The following is a 21,116-nucleotide window of genomic DNA, read 5'->3' as shown; positions in this document are numbered from 1 at the left end:
TATTGTCATGTTGAAGTTGTCGCAGAGATCATAAATCAAAGTAGAACGGTTATCATCGTACAGCTCCCCCCAGCCTGTACCGTGGGAGTTAAAATCTCCCATGATCAACCATGGAGCGGGAAGTACCGCACATATGTCGAAAAGTTGTTTGCGATTAACAGAGACTCTAGGAGCAATATATACAGAAGCAATACAAAGGCTCTTACCTTTAATGGTAGCCTGACATGCGACAACTTCAATACCGGGGAATTCGGGAAGATTCACTCTATAGAAGGAATGGCACTTTTTGATCCCCAAAAGTACCCCTCCTCCACGTGAATCCTCACGATCCAATCGAATAATGTTAAAATCAAAAAAAGGGAGATCAATTTCTGAAGAGAGCCATGTTTCACAGAGGGCAAATGCATCGCAATTATTGTTATGGACTAAATACTTGAACGAATCTAATTTCGGAATAAGACTTCGACAATTCCACTGTAGAACAGTGATCAAATCCCCGACCTCGTTTGGAAAATTATCCATCGAAGGAGATGATAGCTGCAAGAAGGGGCCATTTTGAAGTCAATTGCTTCAAGAAGGATTTCACAGTGGGTAGCAATGTGAGGACAATGCTTTTCAGAGGATCAGAAATGTTGAGGTATTTTAGAATACCGTCCACAATGTCATCAAATGAGAACAGCCCAGATGAAGAAGGGGTTTCTGTTCTTAAAATTGGGGCATCAGGGGTTTTGGATGTCCCCGGAAGAGGTGGAAAATCTTGGGTATAATCAGTTCTGCGGAATCCAGGAGGAGTAGAAGTCTCCTTTTTTCCACTACTCCTTGATTTGGGCAAGCTGATTTGGGGTTCTTGATCTGCAACTTTCCGCGAACGGATGCGTTTTCGTTTCCGGGCAGAACCTTCCGGAAAACTGAAAGAAACTCCCTCCTCAGCCAAGTCAGAGCCAGACTCGTCATCTGACAAAAGAGCGAAGGGATTTGTTTCGTTGGTCGATGGCTTGGCTGTCTTAAGCATTTCTGCAAAAGACCGCCTGGAACGTTCCTTAAGGGAGCGTTTCATTTTGTCCCCGAGCTGTTTGTACGCCGGGCACGACGAGAGAGCATGAGGAGGAGTTCCATTGCAGTACACGCATTTTGGTGCAGTAGCTGCGCAGGCGCCATCCTCATGCTTCTCCCCGCATGAGGAGCAGCGTGCCTTGTTGCCGCAGTGGGAGGCCGTATGTCCCAACCGCTTACAATTCTGGCAGTTCATGACCCGAGGTACAAACAACCGCACAGGAAGACGAAGTTTTCCCAGCTCGATGTATTGAGGAAGGGCAGATCCAGAAAAGGTCACCCGAAACGAGTCTGTGGGGGTAAAACTCTTTTTACCCTCGCTGAGCGATACTGACTTCATTCTATGAACGGCCAGTATCTTTACCGGAGGAAGCAAGGGGTTCTTGAATTGGCCAACCGCTTGCTTCTCCAGTATCTCGGGGTTCAGACTCGCCTCAGTGACCACGCCTTCGATCTCCACATCAGAGGCTGGAATGTACACCCTATATTCCAGTGTGAAAAACTGGGAAACAGCAATTTCATTGGCCTGTTTCAGGTTAGCGACGGTCACACGAAGTTTGTTGTGCCTAACCTTCGTTATTTCGGTCACGGCAGAGAATCGCTTTGTCAGATCATCAGATATCTGAACAACATTCAAGGGTTTGTTTTTGGGCTGAAAATAGACAACCCATGGGCCAGTCGAGTCATTCGGGTAGGCCCGCAATCTGGAGCTTTTCTCAGCCTGCCCATTGTCAGACTGAGACGACGAACCATGGATGACATCATCATTTTTCTGAGATGATTGGTCATCCATGTCGTCTTCTGACAAAACATCCATTTTGTTCAACTAGTGGGAGCGCAAAACGCTCTCCCACTGAACGCACAGACACAATACACAGAAAACACTACAAACACAGAAATACAAAATGAAAATTTAACTAATGGGGGAGGAAAAGAAACAAAAAAACAAAAACTTATCTGATAATTCTATACTACTACCACCGAGCGTTATATGTGTAGGCGTTTACACAGATGGCTGGAAGAGACGCGCTGCGTGGATGACCTTCGCTGTGGTGCACTTGATCGAGGCGCGGTTCTCAGCGCACACAGGCGCACGATGATTGATGAACGATGTAGATGTAGAAACGGGTGCTCACACTCGATGATGATGATACGTAAGCGGGTATGCGTGAGCGCGTATGCGTGACCACGCAACGATGATGCCCAAATTGTTTTGCGAATTACCAATAGCACGGATTAATCGTTCCGAAAATGACACTTTCTACTACAAAAAAAACTCACTTTTCGATCAATTTACCGGGAACTATGCCAGGAGTCACTTAGTGAGAAAAAACTGATAATTTATATCAAGCGAATACCGAGAAAACTTCCAAAACAACGGAGCGCGAAACAAGTCGACCGTACTTCTTGCTAGGACGCAGTGAGATGTATTGTTTTTATGTTATCCACGTAAGAAATTTTCACTAAAAACCTCTTGAAATTCTCGCTACAATTTTCTTCATATTCTCAATAATCCTCGCAAGAGTTTGTTTTAATTTGTTCCTTCCTTAGAATATTGCTCAAAAATCTCTTGGTTTTAAAGTCATGGTTGAAATGAACATATGTTGGAGTATTTTTGCTTTGAAGTGCGTACAAATGTCAGCTTGTATTGATTGTTTATAATTAATTTATTTTATAAGGCTCAATCGAACTAACTTTATAGAGCCGAGAATTCTTGTTTAGTATACAATACATCTCAAAACTATAGTCAAAAGGTACAACCTATAAACACTTTATCTTCCGCTATCCAATAAGCCTCATCCATCAGAACGGGAGCTGCGTCCAGTGGTTTTATTGTATGGCAGATTCGCCAACGGGGGGCAGGGCGCTTCCATTGCAGCAATGGACGCAAAACGTGGTCAGCACTCACACACTCATCACGAAACGGTTGCATTCTAAAGTCAACGACGCATCGACCGAAAGAAATGATGAAGAACAATAAGGAGAACCACACAATGGATGCTCCCGAGTAAACAGACGATCGCGTGACACACATCGATAGTGGCCTACTTTTGCCGAAAGCCGAGTGAACACTGAGCTTGTATCCTACTATCAGGATTAGAAATTTAATTCGTTTTCGATTTCCAACAGCAATGGATGTGAAAATGGAGATGTTATAAATATGTATAAATATCTTCTAGATGCTGAAATCTCTTCGAGTGAATGAAAAATTTACTCATCTGCATAAACGAGCTTACATTTATCAAATATATTACATTAACAATACACACTACTAAAAAGTCATGTAAATTTCGGTTCCTTTTTTTAACATTTTTTTTTTCGAGAGTTGGCCAACTGCAGTCTTAATAGGCTATTTTTTAACTCTTTATTTGTTCCAAATTCAAAATAAATTACATTTCATTTTAACTTAGGTGCTCTAGTTACTACAGTAACTTACCAGCCTTAATTGTTATGATATATAGCTAAGAGTTTTTACATTGTTCCTGTCTTGTTTTTAAACCTGCATGTCAGTATAACAATTGATACCTTAAAACTAAAAACTAAAACTAAATCTTGTCTAAGTATAAAGGGAATTAATCGTTGCAATTGAGGATTGCAACGATTTTTGCCTGAAATTATTAATTATTTTGTTGGACATTTGTTCTAAAGTCGCAACATTCGAAATTCTATGTACTTCGGTAGTACTGTACCATGGAGGCAACTTCAAAATCATTTTCAGAACTTTGTTTTGAATCCTTTGAAGTGCTTTTTTCCTGGTAGTGCAACAACAAGACCATATTGGCACAGCGTAAAGCATGGTCGGTCTAAAAACTTGTTTAAATATTAGAAGTTTATTCGTCAGGCAAAGTTTGAATTTCCTGTTTATAAGAGGATACAAACATTTTATATATTTGTTACATTTGGCTTAAATGCTCTCAATGTGATCTTTAAAAGTTAATCCAAGATATTTTTTTCAAAGTATTAATCCAAGATATTTCACTTGGTTTGACCAGCAAATTGGAACTCCGTTCATAGTGACTATGTGACTACTACTAGGTTTCAAAAACGAAGCTCTAGGCTTATGTGGAAATATTATAAGTTGAGTTTTGGAAGCGTTGGGAGAAATCTTCCATTTTTGTAAATAGGAAGAGAAAATATCTAAACTTTTCTGCAGTCTGCTGCAAATAACACGAAGACTTCTTCCTTTAGCGGAAATGCCTGTGTCATCAGCGTACAAAGATTTGTGGCAACCCTGAGGCAAATCAGGGAGGTCCGAAGTAAAAATGTTATACAATATAGGCCCAAGAATGCTACCCTGAGGAACTCCTGCTCTAACAGGTAGTCGATTAGATTTGGAATTTTGATAATTTACCTGCAGAGTTCTGTCAGTTAAATAATTTTGAATTAATTTCATAATATAAAGTGGAAAATTAAACTTTTTCAATTTAGCAATCAAACCTTCATGCCAAACACTGTCGAATGCTTTTTCTATGTCTAGAAGAGCAACTCCAGTTGAGTGGCCTTCAGATTTGTTTGAACGAATTAAATTGGTAACTCTTAAGAGTTGATGAGTAGTTGAATGCCCATGGCGAAATCCAAACTGCTCATCTGCAAAAATTGAGTTCGTATTGATGTGAAGCATCATTCTATTCAAAATTATCTTTTCAAACAGTTTACTTATTGATGGAAGCAAACTTATTGGGCGGTAGCTAGAAGCTTCAGCTGGATTTTTATTCGGCTTCAAAATTGGAACAACTTTTGCATTTTTCCATTTATCAGGAAAGTATGCCAAATGTAAACATCTGTTAAATAATTTTACCAAGAAAGACAAGGTACTCTCTGGGAGTTTTTTGATGAGGATATAGAAAATTCCATCATCACCTGGAGCTTTCATATTTTGAAACTTTTTAGTTATAGAAATTACTTCGTCCAAATCAGTCCCCGGATCAAAAATATTTTCCCGAGAGAAAATATTCAGAAAACCCTCCCCTTGGCTAGTTTTTAACCTGGACGTTGGTGGGCGGGCCTAATCTTATGCTTCATAGTGGAGCGTTGGAGACGGTTGGTTTAGGTCCGGCATCGTTGGCTCATGCCGTGACAGAATAGCGTCATGAGCATGCGATGAGGATTACTGAGCTTCCCCTCTCTGATGAACAATTGCATAAGAAAACCAAAGTTCTAGCCTTAAGTGATAGTATCACACTTGTTACTCCTTTACTTAAAAGCCGCGTCGTAGTACGTTTACGTATAGGCACTGACGGCGGGTTTTGCCGCAAATCACTCTTATAATTTTTTTAACGCAGTTAGATTTATTTGGGTTTGCAAGGGAATTATACTATTCAAATTTTTCAGAATGTGCCCAACAGTTCTCCTTCTACTTGCGTGACAAGCTTTCATTGTTGTTTTAATTGAGGTATTACTCAGGGAACAATGTTAAACACCATTTTTGTACATGGTATTGCAACTAATCTTATATGTGCTTCATTTTGATTTGGGATAAGTGTTTGAACTATGGCTCGAGATTTCCACTGTGGCGTGCTTCTATTGTGACATAACCATACGTATTTTTGAGGTGCGACATAGTGGAAACGTGTGAGCGTAGTTGAAGCATATACCCTATGAAATTTACAAATCAGCTAGGAAACTAACTTCAAAGTGAAGCATTTTAGTCACCTGAAGCTGTCACCTGGGACTAACTAATAAATATTAAATATAGGTCAAAGTCAAAAACAACTTGAAACACGTTAAATTTTAGATTACATTCACAAGTGCAGGTACTTAATAAAGCATGGTAGGTAGATTAGAGATTTCAATTATTTATTAAATTAGACTAGAGATATCATAATCATCGAACGAACTTAAATAAGAAAATTTAGACAGCCTAGTAGCATTAAGTGGATTAACAGAAGAGTTAGGATGCGGAGGGTCCGCTTAGGGAGGCAACTAGCCTTTAAAGCAACTGGCAACTAGCCTTTTCATGTATTGCCTGTTTATTTTGATTATTGCTTTAAAATATCAATTTGGTATATATGTAAAAGGATGAATCAGTGGGAGATAGATTTTCGGTTTCTTTACATTTAGCATCACTATGTGTCATTTCCTCAAAACCCCCCAATAACCGGTCTCTTCAGTCCCTTCCTTTTCCCATGGCGTTCAAGTGGTCCGCATAGACTATTCAGCCATTACCCGTCCTTTATCCTCGGCTTTGGATTGACTTGCGCTCCCATTGCCCCACCAAACGCTGCAAAATGAAAATGAAAATGAGAGAAAATATTCAGAAAATCCCGAGCAACCTGATTCTCAATAGGACTAGTAAGACCCAAACTGAAATTATGGGAACTCTCGAATTGCTTAGCAAGTTTCTGAGCTTTTTCCAAATTTGTGATCAAAATTTTACCACCTTTAAGCGCTGGAATTGGCTTTTGAGGTTTTTTCAAATTTTTTGTGAGTTTCCAAAAGGGTTTGGAACTCGGGTCTAATTTAGAAACATTATTTTCAAAAGTTTTGTTCCTCAGGGCAGAGAATCGCTTTTTAATTTGTTTTTGCAAATCCCGCCAGATAACTTTCATGGCAGGATCGCGTGTTCTTTGATATTGTCTCCTACGGACATTTTTAAGACGGATCAAGAGCTGAAGATCGTCGCCTGTTATAATTGAATCGAATTTAACCTCGCATTTTGGTACTATGACATTTGTGCGAAGGCAGGCAATTATCGATTTGTATAATTTATATTAAAAAATCGGTATAAACCGGTATACAGTTTAGTATTCTTAAGAAACTCATCTGTAAATGGGTATCAAGTTCAAAAATCTGTATATCTGTCAACGCTGAGAACAGTACCAAACTAAAATGTCATATGACAGTCTCTGTTATGAAACTGTCGCCGAAGACCGTCACGTAGGGGAAATGGCTCTAATGTTGGCTAATATTGGGCCCATCGCTAAAAATCTGCTATTCATCCATTTTATCTATATGAACGCGTCATTGAAACGGTACTACTGGACATTTTTGGTCGCTTTTGAAAATTTAGTCGATTGCTGAATTTATGTATGGGCCCAAATTAGGGGCATTTAGGCCGACATTACATCCATTTCCCCTATCAGAAATTTAAGCGTTTCGTTTTGTTCGTTCCGTTCGTTCATACCTTTAGGCTACCTTTGGGAAAATCATATCATCTGAAATCTAAGCAACGGTAACTAAGCTTTTCGCCTTGTTACTTCATTCACGAAGGTGAGCCACTGACTGTGGCTGTTTGCTGAAGATGATGTTTTCTTATCTTTCACAAAATGTAACGGTTTAGTAAAACAATAAAAAATGTACATACATACGATAAGATAAAATTGATTACCTGCTCCATGAATAAGTTGTATATGCGGACGAGACGCCTCTGTGCTAAGTTAAAGGTTAAATTAAGCTGAACATTGCATTAGGTCCTAAGCAACATTGATCGATTCGTCGACTTTCTTTTTCGTTAATAACTTGAGCACATAACCGTTTCTTGTAGTATTAGATGCTAGATAAATGCTTCTTTTGTCGATCTGTGTGCTGAAAACACCTGAGAATGGCCGTGGGGATACAAAGAGAAAGTCGACGAAGATAATCTGTCAATGTTACTTAGGACGTAATGCAATGTTCAGCTTGATATATCTAGCATACAGAATCATAAGGGCCTAACTGCAATAATCGATTCTCTTCATCTGGATTAACATTTTTCAGTGCGTTTGATGTTGGTTTTGCTAGCCAATACAACCTTTTACATCACTGTATTGGAAAGATTTTGGAACATGTTAAATATTTTCTACAGCAATGAATGTTTTTAATTTTTTTTAATAAGTTCCGGGGATACTAGAGTCAATTCGTTAGTAATATGATTAACGGAAATTATTGCATTTGCATTATATTTTGTGTCTTGTCACCGAACATCCGTTTTTGTTTTTGTTTTGGGGTTACTTTGATAGTGCCCGATGAATGTAGAAAAAAATGCGTGAACCTCAATCAAGTTTGTTCAAGAAATATCAATCTTTGAATGAGTATATAATCATAAAACATCATAAGCAATAAGAAGACAACATTGAATTTCCCTCCCCTTGGCTAGTTTTTTAACCTGGACGTTGGTGGGCGGGCCTAATCTTATGCTTCACAGTGGAGCGTTGGAGACGGTTGGTTTAGGTCCGGCATCGTTGGCTCATGCCGTGACAGAATAGCGTCATGAGCATGCGATGAGGATTACTGAGCTTCCCCTCTCTGATGAACCATTGCATAAGAGAACCAAAGTTCTAGCCTGAAGTGATAGTATCACACTTGTTACTCCTTTAGTTGAAAGCCGCGTCGTAGTACGCTTACGTATAGGCACTGACGTTGGGTGTGATACTGGCGGGTTTTGCCGCAAATCACTCTTATTTTATTTATTTTTACGCAGATAGATTTATTTGGGTTCGCAAGAGAATTATACTATTGAAATATTTAAGAAAGTGCCCAACAGTGCTCCTTCTACTTGCGTGACAAGCTTTCGTTGTTGTTTTCATTGAGGTGTTACTCAGGGAACAATATTAAACACCATTTTTGTACATGGTATTGCAACTAATCTTATATGTGCTTCATTTTGATTTGGGATAAGTGTTTGAACTATGGCTCGAGATTTCCACTGTGGCGTGCTTCTATTGTGACATAACCATACGTATTTTTTAGGTGCGACATAGTGGAAACGTGTGAGCGTAGTTGAAGCATATACCCTATGTAATTAAAAAATCAGCTAGGAATCTAACTTCAAAGTGAAGCATTTTAGTCACTTGAAGGTGTCACCTGGGACGAACTAATATATATTAAATATAGGTCAAAGTCAAAAACAACTTGAAACACGTTAAATTTTAGATTACATTCACAATTGCAGGTACTTAATAAAGCATTGTAGGTAGATTAGAGATGTCAATTATTTATTAAATTAGACTAGAGATATCATAATCATCAAACGAACTTAAATAAAAAAAAATTAGACAGCCTAGTAGCATTAAGTGGATTAACAGAAGAGTTAGGATGCGGAGGGTCCGCTTAGGGAGGCAACTAGCCTTTAAAGCAGCTGGCAATTAGTCTTTTCATGTATTGTCTGTTTATTTTGATTATTGCTTTAAAATATCGATTTGGTATATATGTGAAAGGATGAATCAGTGGGAGATGGATTTTCGGTTTCTTTTCATTTAGCATCACTATGTGTCATTTCCTCAAAACTCTCCAATAACCTGCCTCTTCAATCTCTTCCTTTTCCCATGGCGTTCAAGTGGTCCGCATAGACTATTCAGCCATTACCCGTCCTTTATCCTCGGCTTTGGATTGACTTGCGCTCCCATTGCCCCACCAAACGCTGCAAAATGAAAATGAAATGAAATAAGAAGACAACATTGAACTTGTGATGGATATATCGGAAATACATTTCATAAGTGATGGTTTCAGTGCTTTTTCAAACAGGCGGAAAACTATAAAATAGTTTTTTTAAATATGTTTGGAAAATATGTAACACATAGGGGAAATGGATGTAATGTTGGCCTAAATGCCCCTAATTTGGGCCCATACATAAATTCAGCAATCGACTAAATTTTCAATAGCGACCAAAAATATTCATTAGTACCGTCCCAATGACGCGTTCATCTAGATAAAATTGATAAATAGCACATTTTTACCGATGGGCCCAATCTTAGATCCATATGCCAATATTAGAGCTATTTCCTCTATTATATAAAAACTATATACAATATCAACTGAAATACCCTAAGCTACAATATGGAACTAAGATACTAAGACACTCAAGTGTAGTAATACAAAGAGAAAATCAATGAAGAGAATCGATCATCGCAGTTAGACCCATATGATTCTGAACGCTAGATGTGTAGTAAATCTGAAATCGTTATGACAGTGACAGTTACTCCCTGTATTGTTTATATACAACAGATGTATGTACATATTTCAATCAATATTTAAGATGGTCTATCATGCGAAATTTTGGGCCGCAAGCACTGCATCACTGCAGGAAGCCGAATTGATAAAAAATTTAATGGGATTTGTATTATTTATTTTTCTTCTTTCTCATGGTCGGTTTGGCTTCTCGCATTCACTGTGCTAGCGCCCTTACGCTTCCAACAAGACGCAGAAAGTAAACAATAATTCACTTTACCAGAAAGTTGATATCACTTCAACCAAACATTAAATATTGCAACGCATCTTTTGTGCAACTAACCCCATTCGAGGGAACACCGCGCGTGCCTGCAGTTACTTACTGGGTTCATTCGTACATTAATCAGTTCATCAGACATGCAGACAGACGATACTCAACCCAGTTCGCATTCGTTAGCCGTGTGTGCTCATCAACAACCTCTCGGTCCGATCGACCGTGTTCATAGTAGAGAGTACGGATTTGGTTGCGATAATATTTATTACTATTGTGATGTAACTGGGCTCCGACAGTGCATTCATGTTTTATTTTTCTTACCTACCACTCATGGTTAGGTATTCCAAAAGCGTACATAAACGTACTTTATTAATGCTTATATCATGCAGTTTCACGGCATTAGGTTAACGAGAAGTGCCAGGACAACCCAAAAGTTATCGCTTATAAATACGGACTTATCGTCACAGGTACGTGGGTACGTGGTTTTATTCGTATTCAGCCTTCACGCTCGATGGCTCTACTCTACCTGTTATTGCTAATCAATATCCATGTGCTCACCAGAACTATTATATATTCTGGCTTGTCATACACTTATTATGGCTATAGCTGACAACATTTAATCAATGAAACGACTTTTTTTAGTACTTAGGGGAAATCATGTCTTCATTAATTCCTTGATCATTTATACCTAGGAGTGTAAATTAATTCATTGAGCGTTAGGTTTTTTTTTGCATGATAGGGCATCATTATTCTAGACATTAGTTCATTGAGCACTTTCTAAGCCTGCACCCATTTTTGTCCCCATTGTGTCAAAAATTCAACCGAAAAAATTCAAAGCAGCTTGGTACATGCAAACAGAGATGAATCCTCCGAATTGTCCGGTCAAAGGAAACTTTTTGGAACCTGATCATAAGATATCTACGGGTGCAATTTACGGCACCGAATTTAATTGAGGAATTAAAACACACTTTGGCGTTATTGTATAGAGAACATGTACATTGCATTAAATTTTAAGTGTTTTCATTTATATCAATATCAACCTGTATTTATTCCTTCTTGGATACCCTACAGTCTATTTTAATAGAATTATGTATTAATGAAATATGCCCTCAACTCATTCTGAAATCAAACACAGGTATGCAGACTTTGTTTCGTTCTCAATAATCAATAATATCGAATTGATTGTTCATATTTACTTCATATTGCCCTTTCTCCTGCAGAAATCTACTAATTGACATAAATAATTATTCAAATAATGCCCAACTAAATGCACCTGTGGGTTAGTCGTTCGAATTCGAGTCGTCGACAGCACGGCGAGGGCATTGTCGCGGTTAGTGTTGACAAACGAACACACGAACGGATGCGGTCAAGGTGGTGGCAAGTACCTAGATTAATATCGGGCAATGACTTATTGCTTTATCACAATTTGCTACCTGTTCCGTTACCAGCGTCCATGGTTGTAGTCGTTTGTCACAGGAAAAGGAGGCATAACGATACACTGTAACTGGAAAGTACCCATTAATGCGTGAAAAAGTGCCCATTTCGAAGTAAAGTAGGTAAACTCATTTAATGGGTAAAACGTCTTTACCCATTAATGGGTAAAGACCTTGTACGTCAAATCATGGGGTACTTTTTTACCCATTTTTAAATAATAATTGGCTTTATAAAATGGGTACAAAGTACCCAATTTTGAAATCCTTAAACCAGGATTTTTCTTTTAGAATTTGTATGATTTATGGATCATTGAAAGAGCCACAATGAATAGTTAAGAATACAAAACGTTATTTATATTTATATCTTTATTTCACCATTTTCCATCCAGTGGTCTTTCCATCGTTCGTGCAAGAAATGGTGCTCCCAAAGCTCTCCTGGGATCTCCTTGCTGATCCGGCTAGTTCTGTCCCTGCAAGTTTCAGATTGATGTTTAGATGTGGGCAGAAAGAAATAAAATAAGAAATACCTACTTTTCAAACGAGCAATTTCCATTCGACATCGTTAAGACACTTTGCGACTGAAGCGAGGACTGGAAGATGTTATCTAAGTTGCTTTTCACCCATTAATGAGTAAAAAAGTACTCATTATTCTCGCCCGAAGCGCTCTGAGAAATGGGTAAAAGAGTACCCATTATTTGAAATTGAACTTCACCCATTATTTGACAGCCTCATATAGTCATCAAAAATGGGTCCTTTTTTACCCATTAATGGGTACATGGCAGTTGCAGTGTATGCGAAACAAAGCCTGCTTGTATGTTTTTATCGGACACAGACTTTCTTGTCCGACGTGTGTTAGTGTAGAGAAAGAGTATCAAGATATGCCGTTGGATGAAGCGAGTGTTGAAAAATTAAAATTAAATTATAATATAAAATTAAAGTTAGAGAAAATAATGTTACATTTTGGCGCTAAACTAATGTATTTCTCATATCTTATCTCTTGCAGGTAATCATTTTAGCTTCGTTTGACTTTACAGTACCGTACGTGAGTATTTACTATTATTGATTTGGATGGATTAGCATTTCCACGCCAAATGTCGAACCGATCAGACGCGACCTTCTCCGACATGCATGGATAATTGCATAATTTGCTTGTTATGGGCAAGCAATCACATTATCTGTGCTGAAATTCGACTATTTTATATCTGGCCATCTTTATTAAAATGGAAAATCACAGCACGAAAATCTCACTTTTAATGACGTCTGAGACACAGTTGTTGGAAAATAAATAGCCCTTCCGTTTGAAGTCTTCAATATATTGGAAAATATGTTAATTGAAAGTAAACTATCAAACAAGTCCCCGTCATACGTTAATCGACGAGGAGCATGCTGGGAAGTAAACAAAACCTGTAAAGGACGAATTCATCAAATTCGGGCAAGATAATCAGCATCGATTTTGGCTATGTTTCTGACCCACAACAAGTTTTTCTTAAGTTTGTCGACATTTAGATAATTGCTTTATTCTAATAAAGTATCTTTAAACTGTCCACCCGGTAGGGGGTAAGGAAGTTCATTCAAGACGGGGCTTAGGTAGTTGCGCTATGTTTGTAGTTCCGTGGGGATTTTGTTTTGTTTTGTTTCTACACCGTGTTATTCAAATGGATGCTAGGTATTCAGGTAACCGTCACGCTCATAACGGTTAAGTTTTCTGATCTAAATTATATGAATGTTGTTTAAAATGTAGTAAATTGTTAATATAGGACATACATATGACAGAGGCGTCGCGTGCCTCATTTGTTTACCTGTGCACCAAACTTTGTTCGTTATAGTTTACCACCACATATTAGTTTTTGTATATTTTTCAATGCTTCATGAATTCGAGGGACATATTCTCTATTACTATATTAATCACTACCTAACGTAACATTTGAAGGGTCTATAATCTTTCGACTGCAGTGTAATGAAGAATATCCGTCAAACACTTCCGAAAACATTTTTTGATACAAAACAGTGTCAAAGTCTAGAGAAAATTCATAACGTCCTCTGGGTAGCAAACTTGAATTAATCAACTTTTTATTCATCAGAACAACACTATCAGAATGAACCAGGGGAAGCTCATAAGTTTTCACAGGCGCACTGGCGCAACCATCGGTAATTGAGAGATTTACAACTGACAAGAGAGTAAGAGCGAGATTTTGCGCTCTCTTTCTCCATTACTCTCTTTGCCTGCAATAAGATAACCAAGTGCACAGCGAGAAATGCACACTTTGGGCACCCATACATCACAAATGTTCTTCTAATTTAAACTCACACATTCAAACTGGTCTGCAAGTATGATAACGTCCAAAGCGTACCAGACTGCTGTTTCCGTGTTGCTCCCGTTTGACGCGTGACTGCTGAAGGTTTCAATTCAGGCGAAACATGTCAGAAGGGTATAGCTCGAAACGTAAACAATGACTTTGAACGTCGATTTCTCTTGAATCACCACACGAAATCTGACTACACCAGCTCATAGAACAAACATTGCTCTATCATATGATTTAGTTAGTTTGAGTGTGTGTGTTTTCATTCGGAAGAAACCGACGATCCCAGTCATTGTTTACGTTTTGAGTTAGACCCTTCTGAATTGCAACTAGTGGTGCAAACCGCCATGTATTGTGGAACATTTTTGGTATGTTTCAAGAGGTGATAGAAGGTCTGCTTGGCTTACATCAGGCATTGACCATTCACAAACTTGCCACCCGCCACCCAAAAAAGCTCGCTTTCAAACCAAGGTCGAAGATTTTATTGAGCCACACTATAAAATAGTGTATTCATGGTCACTTGTAATCTGGAGTAAAGTACTATAATGTGACCATAACATCTATAAAAAATCTAAACGCATTTTTTTTAATTATTCCTGTGTCGTGCACAAGTTGCACATGTGGACGCGACGCCACTGCATATGCATTTTATGAGGTATGCCCAAAATAAGAAAACATAGCCTACACACTTAGAAAAATTTATGTAAATTTAGGTGCTCTGAGACTGACATATACGAGCGTCAATTTTGACATAAAATTGAGTCATAATAGACGCGAAATTCAGCTCAATCAAACGTACTTTCGAACTTTTCAGTCTCGGAGCACTTAATAAAGGGCGAACACGAAATTATTGCGACACATTCAACAGGGCATAACTTTTTTACCATTGGGTAAAAATCAACCAAATTTTGCACACTTTCTCATTGATGTGTATTGTGTACATACTGTCAAACTCGAAGTCGTGTTTTTCGATTCAACGAAAATGGAGGTGAACCAACGCGAGTTGAGAGAACAAATTCTTTCCAAACACCTGGAATTTCCTGACCTGTCGCACCGGCAGTTGGGAAAAATGTTGAACATTCACCATTCAACCGTCTCCAGAGTGTTGAAGCGGTTCCAGGAGCGGTTGACGTTGGACCACGGCAAAGGAGCTGAAAGAAAACCGGGACCGGAGAACAAAAAGACGGCGGGAAAGGTGAAGCGGATGATTAAAGCAAATCCCAACGTCTCAAGCCGTGATTTGGCTAAAAAGATCGGCATGTCGCAGAGCTACGTCCAGAATGCAAAGAAGAGAGCTGGACTACATACATACATGGTACAGAACTTCCCAAACCGCGATGAGCGGCAACAATCGACGGCTAAAACTCGGGCACGGAAGCTCTACGAGAAGATGCTGACAAAATATGGCTGCTGTGTGATGGACGACGAAACGTATATAAAAGCCGATTTTAAGCAAATTCCGGGGTTGGAGTTTTTCACCGGCAAGAGCAAGTTCGATGTGGACGACAAATTTAAGAAGAAGAAAATGTCGAAGTTCGCCCCCAAATATCTCATTTGGCAGGCCATCTGCTCTTGCGGACTGAGGAGTGAGCCTTTCGTGACAAAGGGCACAGTAAATGGCGAGATCTACAAATCTGAGTGCCTCGAGAAGCTCCTTTTGCCGTTCTTGCAGCAGCACGACGAAGCTCCGCTATTTTGGCCAGATTTGGCATCATGCCACTATTCTAAAAGTGTCCTGGAGTGGTATGAGGCCAATTCTGTCCATTTTGTTCCAAAGGACATGAATCCGCCAAACTGTCCGGAGCTGCGCCCGGTGGAGCAGTACTGGGCAATAATGAAGCGGGAACTTCGGAAGAGCAAGAAGACAGTCAAAGACGAGAAGGACATATTAAGAAAATGGAAAAAAAACTGAGAAACTGGTACCGGATGACACTGTAAAGACTTTGATGGAGGGCATCAAGCGAAAATGCGTTCAATTTTACACTCAAGGCTCCATCGATTAACTTTTCTTTTGATTTTTGAAGTAAATATATGTATAAAACTACCCTAAAATTTTGGTTTGATTCTAAACATTATAAGAAAATTGGCATGACATTTTCGGTGTCGCAATAATTTCGTGTTCGCCCTTTATTACATTACATGTTTGTTTACGTCTCATCCTTTTTTATGTCAAAGGTGGATTCCGACACGTGTAATATTAGGTATTTCTAAGTGTGTAGTACTTACGCTTATCACAAAATTTTATGTATGCACTTCTATATATTTTCCAATTGCATCAACTTGAGCAACCCGAAAATATAAATGCTCTAAGATTAAAAAGAGTAAGACGTTTACAACCTGTACTTTTCGCATAGGTATCTTGAGATTTTGAACTCAACACTGACTGGATTGAAACGAAAACAAACATCGAAGTTCCCTTTGTAATGGTCGAATCCGATAAAAGCACATAGAACGGTGGTACTAACATTCGTTCTACAGCAATTGTGTTTTACACTAATGGCTGAGTAGATTCCACTTTAAAAAGGTATGGAAACTGGTGGATGATAAATCTAGTCGTGCCCTTTTTTGGGCAAAACAACCATTATGAACAATTATTTTAAAAGCAGATGTCTCGTGGATCAAAACAATAAGTCTTAATTCCTTATAAATAGATATTTGTAAATCAGTGTTTAAATTGTCACTTATCTAACCTTGAAATTGAAATCTCACATCACTAGTTAGTTATGTAACTGCCTAGGTAACTTCCAGTGGCGTCACGTAACCTCACTTTTTACCTGTGCACCAACTTTCAAAAACAGATTTAATGCCATATTCATACTCGAATCGGTTGAAAAATACACTTAATCTTCTAGTTAACTCGATATCTATCCATTGCAAGCAATATTTTGATAATTGTTTATGTTTTGAGAGTTGGGGCACAGGTAGATTGAGGTTAAGGCCACGCCACTGGTAACTTCGGTCTATTTTATATCCATATTTTTTAACTAGTTCGTTTATTTACTAGGCTCAGTCGTGTGTGACACTTTGCGGAACCAAAAATCAGTAACGTTTGAATTTACATTTTAATCAGCAGTAGTTCTAGGTTAATATTGGGTACCAATTACTCGTGGCGGGCTCGAGGTTAATGAATAACAATTTCGATTGGAAAGAGCTAGGTAGGAAACTGGTTTCTGTAGCCTCCTTCAGATACTACTCTCGGATGGTTGACCAAATCCTGGCTGGGCAGAGGCAAGTAGCACTGAAACAGGAGGAAAATGAGACAGGGGCACAATGGCTGGAAATTGTTTGGAAAGAAGGGGATGGTCACATCAAACTCTAACATCTGACAAACAAAGGAATTCGTATATCGCCTGCATGTAGGGAAGATCACGGGTTCCCAATACACCTCTTACTTCACGGAAAGGTTGTCTACCTCGGGCCACTAGGGTATCCAACAGTCGTGCTCTGGAGGCGTCATTACCCGGGCAATACCAAACTGCGTGATCGATGTCATCATAACCGATTCTGCACCTACTTATATTGCTGTCAACAAGGTTTATTCTGTAGAGATGTGTGTCTAGCTAGTAGTGGTTGGACATAAGACTTGACATCACACGAATGAAGCATCCAGACCTTTGAACCACGCTCTCGAAAAAACATTTGCGGGAGAGTCTGCCTTCTCATTGCCTGGGATTGAGCAATGTGAGGGGACCCATACAAAGGTAATCATATGTGATCTTTCGATCAGCAAACTCATCTGCTCCCTTACCTTTGAAAGGAAATAAGATTAGTGATTACCTTGTTTCATCGACCGAATAGCCTCAATCGAACTGAGACTATCCGAGAAGATGCAGTAATGGTCTATGGGCATGTCGGAAATCATCCCCAATGCGAAGCTGATTGCTGCTAGCTCAGCAACATCAACGGAACAAGGTTCCTGAAGTTTCCGAAAGGCGGTTGAGTTTTCATTGAAGACGCCGATTCTAGTGGATTCATCAATGCGTGAGCCATCAGTGAAAAATCTTCTATTGCAATTAACTTGTTGGTACGTTTCAGTAAAAATAAGGGGAATTGAGATAGGTCGAAGTTGATCTGGAACTCCTTGAATAGCCTGTTTCATGGAGAGATCATAGTCAATGAGAGAACTGTAGTTAGCAAAGCATACACGAGGGGGGTTATAGCACAGAAGGCTAATCTCCGATGACATATAATTAAGATAGATTCCCACGAATCTAGATTGGATGGTCAATTCGAGCATTTCTTCGAAGTTTTCAATCACAAGGTTGTTACTGACACTTCATTTTATCAATATTCTTGATGAGAGCTCCCCGAAACGGTTCTGCAGGGGTTTTACTCCCGTTAGAACCTCCAGGCTCATATTGAATGCACACAGCCAAGGGCAATTTGTAAACAACGATATTGAATGCGTTCCAATTTAATTAGGTGGCTTTTTCTAACTGAGAGGAAGCAAAAAGAGCCATATTCAAGAACTGAAAAAATAGTCGTTTTATACAGTTTAATTGTGTCTTCCGGGTGAGCACCCCACCATGTCCCGGAAATTGATCGTAGAAAGTTGATCCTTTGTTGATACTTTTGTTTCAAATACTTAGTGTGGGTACCCCAAGGGTATTTTGAATCAAACCAGACTCCAAGGTATTTGAAGATTAAAGATTGGGTAATGTATCTTTCCTAGAAAGATTTAGACGCAGTTGGGCTATTTTCTATCGCTATCCACATGTTAAAAAAAGTAAAAACTTAATAAAAGAACTTATCATTCCTAGGTACAATCGCCCACTCACTTAAATATCCTGCGCCCCTCCAGTGGCGCATAGGGCCAACGTGAAAGATTTTCATACTGGACGGCAGCTTATTTTTACTTTAACCTGGCCCAGGTCAAATTTCTGTCGGCTTTCTTGATTTCTTTGTTGAGGCTCAGTTGCCATGAGCTTGGTCTGCCTCTGCTGCGATATCCTGCTGGGCTTGCTTGCAGATTTGGTTTCCACCCCATCGTAGTGTGTGGCTGCCCCATCTCCACTTACGTTTTTTCTTCCCTTGATTTGTTTTCCGCCGATCTTGTTTTCCATACTGAGTACCAATGCTACCGACGCTAGGGAGGCTGCTCCCCTACCTGGACCCTACCTATCGACCCGTCTATTCATGGACCGGGGATCAACGGCTTTGTAGTCAATGAATACCAAATACAGGGACTCTTGGTATTCGTTGACGTGCTCCAGGACTATACGGAGCGGTAACAGTATGGTTACCTGACTTATAACGAATATACATTGTATAAGAGTACCCCGAATACAACGTTTGACTCGTCTAATTTTGCATAGCATTTGCAATGTAAAATTAGACAAACCTTACATTGTATTCGGGGTGCTCGTATACAACGTATATTCGTTATAAGTCAGGTAACACAGTAAATTTTGTGTTTTTCTCCTCTTTGTCAGCTAGGAAGTTCACCCACGCTCGCTTTTCCTATCCGAAAGAGCGCTTGACTTCCTTTTCTAGAGCCGAGTACCGTTGACGGGCTTTGTTCATGGGTCCTCATGTTCTCACCCGTTCTATCGTGGCTTTTTTTGCCTCAGAAAATTCCAACGATTTCAGCTGGAATTTAGCCCAGGTCCACTGGGAGGAGAAAGCAGTCACACTTACCATTCAACCACCGAACCAGATTTTGATGCCACCCTTTAGAACCTTATATCTTTTTCAGACATTCCGAGTAGTTTCATTGTACTGAGTTAATCTAGTACCACAATTGACGTACTCAAAAGAGTACAACGGTACTACCAACCGGTGGAAACTAACGATTTTAAATTGGCTCACTACTTGACTAGCCTATTGGTCTCAAGCAAATCGATTAACGTGCCCCATTATAGTCGAAATTCTAGTACTACACTATGTTTGTTTTGATTCGCTATACAAGTTTGACAGATAAAATGAGGGGCTCGTGGATTATCCTATGTTTCGAGGGGTGCATCGATTAGCTTGGGACCGAAGATAGTACCAGAGCTGAGCCAAAAAGTTGAGCACGTTTCTTCGGGACATTATAGTCTTTGAGTTATCTCTATGGTACTTCTTTGTATGTTTGTCATAAGGATTATCTACGATGGCATTCAGTTGACTGAAGAAATTCTTCTGGTCCTGTGTTCAAGCAGCATCGGTTGTCGCATAAAATTGGATTATGGTAAGGTTTCGGACCTGTGTTCTAAATCTGGCAACGATTATGCTCTCATGAATGGCTCCCACATGAAGAGCGCGGCATGGACGTGATGCAGAAAACCAACTTCACGGTGAGAGCGTTTTCATCTCGACCACCGGCATATAACAGTACTGGATCCGAAATAACTTCACATAGTCCCAAAATTTCGAGTATCAAGCGTCGTGCCTTGCTGGTGAGTTGTACCAGCTTAACCAGCTGACCAACTTCCAATTCGTGCTCGTTGTTTTGCGTTAGAAGTCGTTGCCATCAAGTCAGTTCGTGATCTTTCATAGTTAGTTTCTGTAAAGATTAATATTTTCCGAGACGGTAGGTCCTAGTCCCGTGATGGGGCTGCCATCTTAGGTGTAGCATCCGGGGATAAGCATTTCATATTCAACCGCTGGATTCCAGTCAGACGCTGTTTGTGCCTTACCTCCACGGTGGACAGACGCTCGGTGAGGTGGGCTTAGGTACTTTCAGCGATACCAACTCGCTTGATGGAGATTGTTTTCATACATTGTAAATTTTTGAAGCTCCTACTGCTTTTCCGGGATTGTTTATTTATATTCGCAACTGATCATTATATAAGGGTGTTAAGGTTCAATTTACTTTGATGCTTTTTGGAAAATTTCAAAAGCAGTTTTTTCCGACGCATTATTTCAGATTGCAAAAAGCTCGCACTATTCGATTCCTTTTGATATTTTACACAAAATGACGCGAGCTTTTTTGCAATCTAAAATAATGCGTCGAAAAAAACTGCTTTTTATTTTTAAAAAAATGCATCAAAGTAAATAGAACCTTAAAGGCAAGGGGTTCAAGTGACGACATACATTCCTTCTATTTAATATAATATGAGCCGTACACACCAGTGCTGCAAACACCAGTGCTGCAAAATCTCGACAATACACGGTGATTTTGACAATTCTGCTTTGGTCACTCATTTGAGCTAACAGTCACAGCCAAGGCAAACCATGTCAATTGTCAATGACAATGCTGTCAGTGACGAA

At 39.4% G+C, this 21,116-nt stretch overlaps 2 protein-coding genes across 2 annotated transcripts in view; both read left to right on the top strand.

The window, feature by feature from the left end:
* LOC135698489 (uncharacterized) overlaps positions 1-16,018 on the top strand; it is a 45,820-nt gene extending 29,802 nt beyond the window's left edge. The window contains exon 2 of the mRNA XM_065218495.1: positions 14,748-16,018. Within this exon, the coding sequence (XP_065074567.1) occupies positions 14,908-15,837 (930 nt within the window). The 5' untranslated portion in view covers positions 14,748-14,907 and the 3' untranslated portion in view covers positions 15,838-16,018. The remainder of the gene's footprint in view (positions 1-14,747) is intronic.
* Positions 1-21,116, top strand: part of LOC135698484 (lateral signaling target protein 2 homolog) — a 113,016-nt gene that overhangs the window by 40,691 nt on the left and 51,209 nt on the right. The window lies entirely within an intron of this gene.

Source organism: Ochlerotatus camptorhynchus, unplaced genomic scaffold (genome assembly GCF_037179485.1).
Source record: "Ochlerotatus camptorhynchus isolate MF236.1 unplaced genomic scaffold, CSIRO-AGI_Acam_v1.1 ptg000087l, whole genome shotgun sequence".
Taxonomy (NCBI): Eukaryota; Metazoa; Arthropoda; class Insecta; order Diptera; family Culicidae; genus Ochlerotatus; species Ochlerotatus camptorhynchus.
The sequence above is the reverse complement of the archived record's forward strand: the minus strand, read 5'-3'. Positions and strand labels throughout refer to the sequence as shown.